We start from the raw sequence: 12,577 nt of genomic DNA on the forward strand, positions 1-12,577 counted from the left end.
TGGGACCCGGACCACTTGTTCAGAAGGTCCCACTGAAATGTCCTCGCATGGAACCTGCCGAAGGGGATGGCCTCGTAGGCTGCCACCATTTTTCCCAGAACTCGAGTGCATTGATGAACAGACACTCTTTTTGGTTTTAGCAGGTCTCTGACCATGTTCTGGAGGTCCTGGGCTTTTCCCATTGGGAGAAAAACCCTCTTCTGTTCCGTGTCCAGAATCATGCCTAGGAATGATAGACGAGTCGTTGGAATCAATTGAGACTTTGGCAGATTTAGAATCCAACCGTGATGTTGTAGCACTCTCAGGGAGAGCGACACGCTTTTCAGCAATTGATCTCTCGATCTCGCTTTTATCAGGAGATCGTCCAAGAATGGGCTAATTGTGACTCCCTAAGTACTAAAACAAATTTTGCACTTATCTCAATTTGCGCACTTAAGCAGCAAAGAATGGAATGGTGTCCCAAAAAAAGGGTGTTCCCTCACCCTCAAATGAACTCAGAAAAACTTTTTTGGTATGGGGCACCTTTCCCTTTGCGCTCAAAATCCAAGGAAGAGAGAAAGAGGTCAACTTAACTTAAAAAGATGAGTCCTCTATTTCTGTGTGTCAATCTTCACAGCAGGATACCTTGCATGTGTTATACGTAAAGAACATCCAAAGTACATACATATAGAAAAGAAAGGAGAAAAACAATCTAGTGCAATATGTTCATCACAATGTATGGAGACTGTTTCTCACCAAAATAAAATTCAATAAAAATATATTTAAAAACAAATTGCATTTAATAACAGAAATTAAAAGTAGGAATGTTCCATTATTTCCACAAATGGATATTTGACATTCAATGATGTTTACAATCCAGGATTTTATGAAGGTGGCTTCCTACCAGAAATCGGACAATAGAAGTGCTCTTAAATAAGCTGTGTAGATGTTCAAAGTCCCCGGGGAAGAGTCAGCTACTGTAATGGGCACCCCGTCTTTGTCCACGTCTGGTCAGTCTTCCGTTGTTATTTCCTTCTTTTAGCCAACGCGTTTCAATCAGTTTACTGATCTTTTTCAAGGCATCTTGAAAAAGATCAGTAAACTGATTGAAACGCATTGAATGTCAAATATCCATTTGTGGAAATAATGGAACATTCCTACTTTTAATTTCTGTTATTAAATGCAATTTGTTTTTAAATATATTTATTGCATTTTATTTTGGTGAGAAACAGTCTCCATACATTGTGATGAACATATTGCACTAGATTGTTTTTCTCCTTTCTTTTCTACATGTATGTACTTTGGATGTTCTTTACGTATAACACATGCAAGGTATCCTGCTGTGAAGAATGACACACAGAAATAGAGGACTCATCCTTTTAAGTTAAGTTGACCTCTTTCTCTCTTCCTTGGATTTTGAGTGCAAAGGGAAAGGTGCCCCATACCAAAAAAGTTTTTCTAATTGTGACTCCCTGCCTGCGCAGGAGCACCATCATCTCAGCCATCACCTTGGTGAAAATCCTCAGGCCGTGGAAATCCCAAACGGCAACATCTGAAACTGGTAATGACAGTGCTGTACAGCGAATCTCAGGTACTCCTGATGAGGAGGATTTATGGGGACATGAAGGTATGTCTAGTGACACCATAAAATCCCCCCCTTCCAGGTTGGAGATCACTGCCCAGAGCGATTCCATCCTTGAATTTGAACTTTTTCAAGTACAGGTTTAGGGATTTTAGATTTAAAATGGGTCTGACCGAGCCATCCGGTTTCGGGACCACGAACAGGGTTGAATAATACCCTTTCCCCTGTTGGACTAGGGGAACCTTGCTAACAATCACTTGCTGTTGACACAGCTTTTGAATTGCAGCTAACACTATTTCCCTCTCTGGGGGAGCAGCTGGCAAGGCCGACTTGAAAAATCGGCGAGGAGGCACCTCTTCGAATTCCAGTTTGTAGCCATGGGACACAATTTCCAGTGCCCAACAGAACCCAGACCTGGCTGAAGAGTCGAAGACGTGTCCCCACCGGTGCGGACTCCCTCAGTGGAGCCCCAGCGTCATGCGGTGGATTTAGTGGAAGCCGGAGAGGACTTCTGCTCCTGGGAACTAGCCGTAGCAGGCGTTCTTTTCCCTCTACCCTTACCTCTGGCGAGGAAGGATGAACCCCGACCTCTTCTGGACTTATGCGACCGAAAGGACTGCATCTGATATTGTGGCGTTTTCTTTTGCTGTGGGGGAACAAAAGGCAAAAAAGCAGATTTACCCGCGGTAGCTGTGGAAACCAGGTCCGCGAGACCTTCCCCAAATAAAACCTCACCCTTGTAAGGTAAAACCTGCATATGCCTCTTTGAGTCGGCATCACCTGTCCATTGGCGGGTCCACATGGCTCGACTAGCCGAAATCGCCATGGCGTTGGCTCTCGAACCTAGCAGCCCAACGTCTCTCTGAGCGTCTCTCATATATAAGACTGCGTCTTTAATGTGACCTAAGGTCAATAAAATGGTATCCCTATCTAGGGTATCAATGTCAGCTGACAAGGTATCTGTCCAAGCTGCAACTGCGCTACATACCTATGCCGATGCTATAGCCGGCCTGAGTAAAGCACCCGTATGTGTATAAATAGATTTTAAGGTAGTTTCCTGTCTGCGATCAGCAGGATCCTTGAGGGCTGCCGTGTCTGGAGACGGTAGCGCCACCTTCTTTGACAAGCGCGTTAAAGCCTTGTCCACCCTGGGCGAGGATTCCCACCGTACCCTGTCCCGTGCAGGAAAAGGATACGCCATAAGAATCCTATTGGGAATCTGCAGTTTTTTATCTGGAGTTTCCCAAGCTTTTTCAAATAACTCGTTTAGCTCATGAGATGGGGGAAAAGTTACCTCAGGTTTCTTTTCCTTAAACATGTGCACCCTCGTGTCTGGGACAGAGGGGTCATCTGTGATATGCAAAACATCTTTTATAGCAATAATCATATAATGAATACTTTTGGCCACCCCTGGGTGTAACCTTGCATCATCGTAGTCGACACTGGAGTCAGAATCCGTGTCGGTATCAGTGTCTGCTATTTGGGATAGAGGACGTTTTTGGGACCCTGAAGGGCCCTGTGACACAGCTAAAGCCATGGACTTACTCCCTGCTTTTTCCCTGGACTCTGCTTTGTCCATCCTTTTATGTAATAAAGTCACATTTGCATTTAAAACATTCCACATGTCCAACCAATCAAGTGTCGGCGTTGCCGACGGAGACACCACAATCATCTGCTCCACCTCCTCCTTAGATGAGCCTTCCGCTTCAGACATGCCGACACACTCATACCGACACCCCCACACACACAGGGATATACTTATATGGAGACAGTTCCCCAATAAGGCCCTTTGGAGAGACAGAGTATGCCAGCACACACCCAGCGCCAACTCACACTGGAAACAAAATACCCAGATAAATAGCGCTTTTATATACAGGTTGAGTATCCCATATCCATATATTCCGAAATACGGAATATTCCGAAATACGGACTTTTTTGAGTGAGAGTGAGATAGTGAAATCTTTGTTTTTTGATGGCTCAGTTTACACAAACTTTGTTTAATACACAAAGTTATTAATAATATTGTATTAAATGACCTTCAGGCTGTGTATACAAGGTGTATATGAAACATAAATGAATTGTGTGTATGTACACACACTTTGTTTAATGCACAAAGTTATAAAAAATATTGGCAAAAATGACCTTCAGGCTGTGTATATAAGGTGTATATGAAACATAAATGCATTCTGTGCTTAGATTTAGGTCCCATCACCATGATATCTCATTATGGTATCTAATTATTCCAAAATACGGAAAAATCCGTTATCCAAAATACCTCTGGTCCCAAGCATTTTGGATAAGGGATACTCAACCTGTATAATTATCTGTATATAATACACTCACTGCGCCTTACAAATGCCCCCCCCCCTCTTTTCTGCCCAGTGTTCAGCAGGGGAGAGTCCGGGGAGCCAGCTTCTCTGCAGTGCTCTGTGGAGAAAATGGCGCTGGTTAGTGCTGTGGGATCAAGCTCCGCCCCCCAGCGGCGGGCTTCGGTCCCGCTCAGTTTTGTAATACTGGCGGGGGATTTTAATATATATTGCCTCCGCAGCCTATATATGTACTAGCCAGTCATAGAGTTGTAATATTGCTGCCCAGGGCGCCCCCCCTGCGCCCTGCACCCATCCGTGCCTGCAGTGTGTGTTGTGTGTGGGAGCAATGGCGCGCAGCGTTACCTCAGAGAAGATCTGAAGTCTTCTGCCACCTTTGAAGTCTTCTTTCTTCTTATACTCACCCGGCTTCTTTCTTCCGGCTGTGTGAGGAGGACGGCGGCGCGGCACTGGGACGAACGGCGAGGGGAGACCTGCGTTCCGACTCCCTCTGGAGCTAATGGTGTCCAGTAGCCTAAGAAGCAGAGCCTATCACTTAAGTAGGTCTGCTTCTCTCTCCTCAGTCCCACGATGCAGGGAGCCTGTTGCCAGCAGTGCTCCCTGAAAATAAAAAACCTAACAAAATTCTTTTTACAGAGAAACTCAGGAGAGCTCCCTGTAATGCACCCAGTCTCCTCTGGGCACAGGAACGAACTGAGGTCTGGAGGAGGGGCATAGAGGGAGGAGCCAGTGCACACCCATTCATACCCCCATGGTCCTTACGGAGTCCCCAGCATCCTCTAGGACGTAAGAGAAAGGAAGATTAACTGCCTTATTCCACACCACCTCCTCCCCCACTCAAAAAGCCTTTTCAATTAGCTTCATATATTTGCTAATTTCTTCTATTGCCAGTCTTGTTTCTGTGCGTATTTATCAGATATGGGATCTATTCAATTAATGTCGGATCCTTTCCGATGGAAAGAATCCGACATTTCAGTATTCAATTTGCGGCCAAATCCGACAGGTTTTGGCCGTTTCCGACAATGCCAATCCGCCATTTTTTAAAGTTGGATTGACATTGTCGGAAACGTGGCTAAAACCTGTCGGATTTGGCCGCTAATCCGACAACACACATGGATCCGCGGCTAATCCGCCAATCCACGTGTTTTCCGACAAGTAAAAATTTCTGACTTGTCGGATAAACGGCAGTTTGACTGAATAGGTCGAATCTGGATTCGACCTTAAAATGTCGGAAACTGACATTATTCATACTTGAATTGAACAGACCCCTATACCTCTGCAGCAGCAATATGGATGGGCTGGAGTGCCTAGGTCGCTATGAAAAATACATATGAAACACAAGGCCTATACTAGTTAGAAAACACAATAGCAGCATTTTTTTTCCTGTATAGACGTCAATTAACAGTAACACCACTTTTGGCAGCTGTAGTCAAACATATAGGGGACAAAAGCAAATATGAAAATAAATAAATAAAATAACACAAAACGAGGACACTATTTAAATTGACCAAAGTATTTTACTTTGTATTGACATTTTCCCATGTGGGCAGGTGTATCCAGTCAATTCTTATTATTCTCATGACACTACTGATTGGCGCCACATATATTTTCATATAGCTTTAAACAGTGGCCTGATTCAAAGCGGACCAGCAAACCCATGCTGGTAAATCTTTAATGGCAAAAAATGGAATTCCTTAACTTGTCAGTTCCCCTTACGACTGTAGATGTTGATCAAAGCAAAGTCAACCCACTGGGAAAATGTAAATTGACAAGGGGCATGAAAGAGGCAAACCTGCAGTTTGTTTACTACCAGCCCAGGCTCCAAACCTGCCGCATGTGACTGGCGGACCAGTGTTCTAACATAGTCACAACTCGTGCTACTAAAGAATACAGCCCAGAAATAAACAAATTATATAGAATAATTAATATTTCAGTGCATTAATGGACTTGGTCAGACTGGAGCTTTCAATAGCTTTATCAACATAGCTGACTAATAAGGTTTTTAATTGCTTTAATTACATGTCATTACCTTTCATTTCTGCACACAGGGTATTGGAGGGTACACAGTCTTCTGGGAGGGCCTGGGAATGTAGGTCATAGTCTCTCTGTAATATTCTTGGCTGTGTGAAGTAATCATTTGTGTCCCGTGGTTTGATCTCACTCATTATCATGTGCAACTGAGCTGCAGCTTCTGGGGAAGACAATGGGCACAGTCAGAGGGGAACAGTGAACCATAAACTGCTTTGTCTCCCAGAGTTTCTCTCTGTGCCCTGACTGTTTTAGGTAACAGGACCCCAAAGCAGGGAAACAGACTCGGGTGGCAGTTACATAGGTCAGCACAAAGGACACATTTCAAAACAGCCACAGACATATTACTGTAGCAGAGAAACAGAATTGAAAGTAAATATAATAATTTGTGGGGGAAAATAAATAATAATAATTGATACTATGGGGCTGATTTTGAGTCAGAAGTGCCTTTTGTCACTATATTTGTGCTAATGGCGTTAACAGAGTCCTTCCCTGGTTTGTGCGTTTGACAGGGACACTGAATGCTAGGTGCGTCTTTAGACCATCAGCATCCACAGATGTAGATATACTGCTTGGTGCATCTTTAGTCCATCAAAACTTGGATCAGTCCTCTGGCAGGTGCAGTTTCTTCATACGACTATGGCCTCCTATGCGAGTAGCTTAGCAGTTTTGTACGCAACTACTTTCCCCAACAAGCCCGCTACACACCCATAAGACGCAACATATCTGTGCCTTTTTAGTCGCCCCCCCCGTCACCTCCCAGTCACTGTCCAGGAATGCCCCTCACATTTCTACTACCATGCGTCCAAATGTGAACTGCACCTCCATACATACATCAGGACGTATGCACGGCACAACTCAGATGCATGCACAGACAAAATCCATTACTCCGCTGTGTCCACTATCATCGCTGTGTCAGAATCAGACCCAATATCTCCTAGTAAGCTAGCGTAACAGGAAATGGTCACCCATAATGATTTTCCTACAGGCTCCCCTATAGGGCCTCGAAAGACACCTCAACCTGGTAAATGCGGAGTACAGTATGCTAGTAAATAATTAGGGTATCTCCCTAATGGGGTCCGTACATTAGGCATTTATCAGGGCAATAGCCAAACGAAACTATATCAAGAAATGATACAAATCAGGCGCAGTAACTGAGCTGGTTCTCTAAGCTGCTGTTGGGTAGGGTGATATTTGGTCACCCCAAAGATAAATACACAAATATACAAAAAAAAGAGTGCCAACAGGGAAAATCCTTGAAATCCTCCATACACCGATTCCAACTGAAAAGTGATCGTAACTGGCGAGCCGGGGATTTTTAAACATGTGGTACTGCAGATTCCCCAACGGACAGCTGATCATTTATGGCCGCCGATCGGATCAGTGTCAGTAGAATGGGGAATCAGCCTGTAGATGTATGAGCCCCACAACAATCATTAGTGTTTTGTTGGCTAGTAACTTTTTCATGGACTGCAGCAACAATATGTAAAGCTAATATCGTACAGCTTTGTTATACATACACTGCACTGGAGCACAATACTTCTCCTGGGTTCACTACGATCTGCCGGCGGCCGGCCTCCCGGCGACCAGCATACCGGCGCCGGGAGGCCGGCCGCCGGCTTACCGACAGTGTGGCGAGCGCAAATGAGCCCCTTGCGGGCTCGCTACGCGCGCCACACTATTTTATTCTCCCTCTAGGGGGGTCGGGGACCCCCACGAGGGAGAATAAGTGTCGGTATGCCGGCTGTCGGGCTCCCGGCGCCGGTATGCTGGTCGCCGGGAGCCCTACCGCCAGCATACTGAAGACCACCCCTTCTCCTACACCTAGAACTCCCAATGGAAACAAAGTACTGTGATGTATAGAAGGTAAAAACATTGCCTATCAGAAATGCCATTGTATCCATAAACCACTTAAAAAAACAAAAACAATTACTAATAATGGAATAGGCCAAAAAACAAAAGAAAATAGTAGTGAATAACAGTATTCATAGGACAATTACCGGACTCTGTGTCCATCGGCATGAGTCCTTCCGGGGATGAACTGTGGACCACGGGAGAGACTATGGCCGAGAGCCGGTAAGACATTGTGATCAGCTGTGATACCAGCTGTCTCCATTCCACCACCATTGTGATATCACTGGGTAAAAGAATCACAAACATTCACATCAGTAATCAAACATTCAAAAAAGGAAAAGTGGAGATGTTGCCCGGGGTGTGGATCATTAGATCGACAATGTTTAGGTCGACCACTATTGGTTGACAGTCACTAGGTCGACAGGGTTGGAAGGTCGACATGTGCTAGGTCGACAGGTAAAAAGGTCGACATGAGATTTTTTTGTGTTTTTTTTGGTGTAGTTTTCTTCGTAGAGTGACCGGGAACCCCAATTAGTGCACCGTCTTTGCTCGCCATGCTTCGGGCAAGGTGCCTCGCTCCGGATTACTATTCCAATCGTAATCCACGTGGATCATTGAGTATGAAAAATGTCAAAAAAACAAAACAAAACTCATGTCGACCTTTTGACTTGTCGACCTAGCAACCCTGTCGACCTAGTGACTGTCGACCTATAGTGGTCGACCTAAACATTGTCGACCTAGACAGTGTCGATCTTCAGACCGGATCCCCTTGCCCATAGCAACAATCCAAGTTTGAATTTTTTTTTTATTTAGTACAGTCTAGAAAATATAAAAAATGTATTGGTTGCTAGGTGTAACACCTCTGCTTTTCCTGTTTTCAGGTTTTAATTAATCTACCTCAGTGATTCCCAACCTTGGACCTCAAAGCACACTAATAGTGCAGGTTTTAGTGATATCCACGCATGAGCACAGATGGAAAAATCAAAATAACTGAGGTACTAATCAAGTCACCTGTGCTCAAGTATACTTAAAACCAGGACTGTTAATGTGTCTTGAGGACCGTGGCTGGGAAACTGGAATGTACTTCATAATTTGTCAACATGTTCATGAATTTACCTGGTTTTCAGTGTGAAGTAATAGGAGAATAACACCCCATAGGTTTCATATTTTACATTTTTCAAGGGCCAGGAAAAACTGCGATACTGAATTATTTTATTAGACAGCGGTGTCCAACATTTAAAGATGGAAGACATTCTGTGGCATGTAGAGCAAAGATTTCTGTAGTCATTTATGTATAACTGAGCCGAACTACTAAGTACTGCTTTGGAGTAAATTACATTTCTGCAGCTGGATGACTACAGCGTGTGTAATGCAAGACAAGGTAGCGGAAGATTGGGAAATTGCCTCAATCAAAATGGATGAATGAATGAGGAGATATCAAATAAATACATATAAATTTCAGGAACATCTGAAATTAGGGAATGTAAAATGGGATTTATGCCTTAATGCAATTCTTAAGAAAGTTTTAAAAAACACTGTTTCACAAATCAATATGTTGAACTACCACGCTTTTTAAATCATAAGATTTATTGGGCCGGATGTAATGAAGCCCAAGTTCCGCGGCCGTGTGGGATGCTGACTGAACTAGGACATTTTTTAAAGGGGCAATCACTTACAAAGCATGGTTTTGCCTTGTAAGCAATTGCCCCTTTAAAAAAAAAGTCAGCATTCGGTCGGCATCTGACATGGCCATCGAACTCAGGAGTCATTACATCCATCCCATTGTATCTTCTCTAGCTTTAAATTGCTATCCCCCTGAGAACCTTCATCACACCACAGGTTTTACATTTACCGGCTGTCATCCTGTACAGTGGAAACAGCTGATCAGAGAAAAATATCTCACCGCTCACTCTTTTCATCTGGAATGCTAGCACCATGACTGCTCCAGTCCGAAAAAAAGGAATCTATTACTATGTAGAACCAATAAATTCCAAAATTTTATTTAGTTAACATGTTTAAATTTAGTAGAACACTTATGCTGGCCATACAATAGTACAACTTGCATTAGATGAAAGTCGTACTAATGATCTCCCTCCCCACCAGCCGCCGGGCATCAAAAGCACCGTACAATCTATCATACCTCCGCAATTGCCAGGGGCAGAGATCAGCTGATCATATGTGCAGCACATATGATCAGCTGATGCAACGTGAGACCCGCAGGACCGCATATCGCATCGTATTCGCACCCATTAACATGCATAATGTGCATGCAATGGGTCAAATGATAGTGTATTCGTACAAGATATCGACCTACTGTAGTGTATGGCCATCATTAGGGGCAGAATTAACAATGAGTGATATTCTTATTATTACTTGTTACGACTCAAACTCCAACCAACCAGCTCCTAACTGTCATGTGTTTGAAAAATGACAGGAGCTGATTGGCTGGAGCACCATTTAACATTCATAACGAGTGATAACAAGAATATCACTAATTGCTAAATCTGCGTCCATGAGTACTGTATGCAACAAGATCTCTTTCATTTCATGTAAATAAAGTGTTTAAAAACAATTATGTTGTCACAATCTCTTGCTTATCACACAGTCACTGCGGAGGGAATTTTTTTACTCCCTCTATAATCAGATAAGAAATTCTAAGTTTATTAATACAACTTTATATATGTATTAATGTCAAGTACTGGTTTTATTAGCGCTTTGATATTATCGATCTCCCAATGAACTTATATGAAACACTTGAACAGGTATGAATAATACGGAACATGGGCCAATGACTGAAGTAGAGTCTCACTTACCGCATTGAGAAGTGACGTAATGCTCCAATGATACAATGTACCCGGCCATACAATGGGAACGAGGCTGCAGCTTCCAGTAAAGAATTCTCAGCTTGCAAAATCTCATAATGGAGGCTGTCCATCAGTAACTGGACAACTACAAGACATATACGCATTATGTCAGATAATAACATTCTGTACACTGCCAGCCACATATACATAGGAACATTGAACCAATAACGTATGCTTAAGCATCAACAATACCTTCTGTTCTATCTTCAATGCACTGTAACACCGAGAAGAAAAAGGAAGTCTGATAGTTGTGACGATGTCTATAGCTGCTGGCAGGATTACCAGTATCAAAAACGGTAAGTAATAATTACGGTAAATTACCCAAAATTGCATCAAAAACCTAAACATTAAAGCAGCCAGCCATCCCTCTGCGGCTCTCCAAGCAGGAGGTTTACATTTGCTAGCTCGCTTCTGTATAAATGAGAAAATAAAATGATATTCACAGGCAGCATGCTCATTTAAGAAGTGATCAGTCTAAAGAGCACTTTCCCTATATAAGCAGTTCTGAAAGTTCACTGATTGCTAATGCTCGAAAACAGGTGAGCTACTACGTAAGCTGGCACAAATAGGGAGATAGGGTCGTTAGGTCGACACTCATTAGATCGACCACTGAAGGTCGACAGGCCAAAAGGTCAACATGAGTTTTTAAATTTTTTTTATTTTTTCATACTTAACGATCCACGTGGACTAAGACTGGACCGGTAACCTGCCAAAGCATGGCGAGCAAAGTGAGGGGACACGGTGCACTAATTTGGGTTCCCCGTCACTTTACGGAGAAAACGATACCAAAAACAGTAAAAAAAAACAACTCATGTCGACCTTTTGACCTGTCGACCTAACGGCCATGTCGACCTAAGGGCAATGTCGACCTTCAGTAGTCGACCTGAGTGTTGACCTAAGTTGGGTCGACCCAACAACCCATACCCTAAACAGGAATCCAGAACAGCTTTTGAGCTCCATTTGGATAAAAGATATATAGTAATTACTAGAAAGTCTATTCGGTTAAGTTAAAGTTACTGTACTCTGAAAAAAACTATGGACACATAGGGGCATATTTATCAAAAAACGTATTTCTAATGTGGATGTGATAAATGTTTCACATACATTCGCAACGTGAAAATGAATATTTACATGCAAATTTACTATGGGGTATATGCAATTCACGGCGAATCGCGGCAATTTTTCGCCGTTTTTTAATTCGACTTAATTCGACAGGTGAATTCCGGAAGGTGGCTGCCGGAATTCACCATATTCAATGAAAAACGGATTCGCCAGAACCGCGGGCGAAAATCGTCCGATTTGGCGGATTTTGCCGCGATTTTAAAAAACGGGAAAAAACGGGAAAAACCCGGAAAAAAAAATGGCGTGGGGTCCCCCCTCCAAAGCATAACCAGCCTCGGGCTCTTCGAGCTGGTCCTGGTTCTAAAAATGCGGGGAAAAATTGGGCAGGGATCCCCCGTATTTTTAAAACCAGCACCGGGCTCTGCGCCTGGTGCTGGTGCCAAAAATACAGGAGACAAAAAGAGTAGGGGTCCCCCGTATTTTTAACACCAGCATCGGGCTCCACTAGCTGGACAGATAATGCCACAGCCGGGGGTCACTTTTATGCCGTGCCCTGCGGCCGTGGCATTAACTACCCAACTAGTCACCCCTGGCCGGGGTACCCTGGGGGAGTGGGGACCCCTACAATCAAGGGGTCCCCCCCCCCAGCCACCCAAGGGCCAGGGGTGAAGCCCGAGGCTGTCCTCCCCCATCCAATGGGCTGCGGATGGGGGGGCTGATAGCCTTTTGTGATAATAAAAAGATATTGTTTTTTCCAGTAGTACTACAAGTCCCAGCAAGCCTCCCCCGCAAGCTGGTACTTGGAGAACCACAAGTACCAGCATGCGGGAGAAAAACGGGCCCGCTGGTACCTGTAGTACTACTGGAAAAAAAATACCCAA

At 43.9% G+C, this 12,577-nt stretch overlaps 1 protein-coding gene across 5 annotated transcripts in view; it reads right to left on the reverse strand.

Moving 5' to 3' along the window:
• THADA (THADA armadillo repeat containing) overlaps window positions 1-12,577 on the reverse strand; it is a 1,252,206-nt gene that overhangs the window by 1,025,119 nt on the left and 214,510 nt on the right. For all 5 annotated transcript variants that reach the window (XM_063918333.1, XM_063918332.1, XM_063918334.1 and 2 more), the window contains exons 18-20: window positions 10,584-10,719; window positions 7,917-8,053; window positions 5,918-6,079 (exon numbers count right to left, since the gene is read on the reverse strand). In XM_063918333.1, the coding sequence (XP_063774403.1) occupies window positions 5,918-6,079; window positions 7,917-8,053; window positions 10,584-10,719 (435 nt within the window). The remainder of the gene's footprint in view (window positions 1-5,917; window positions 6,080-7,916; window positions 8,054-10,583; window positions 10,720-12,577) is intronic.

This window comes from Pseudophryne corroboree, chromosome 4 (genome assembly GCF_028390025.1).
Source record: "Pseudophryne corroboree isolate aPseCor3 chromosome 4, aPseCor3.hap2, whole genome shotgun sequence".
In the NCBI taxonomy this organism is placed as follows: domain Eukaryota; kingdom Metazoa; phylum Chordata; class Amphibia; order Anura; family Myobatrachidae; genus Pseudophryne; species Pseudophryne corroboree.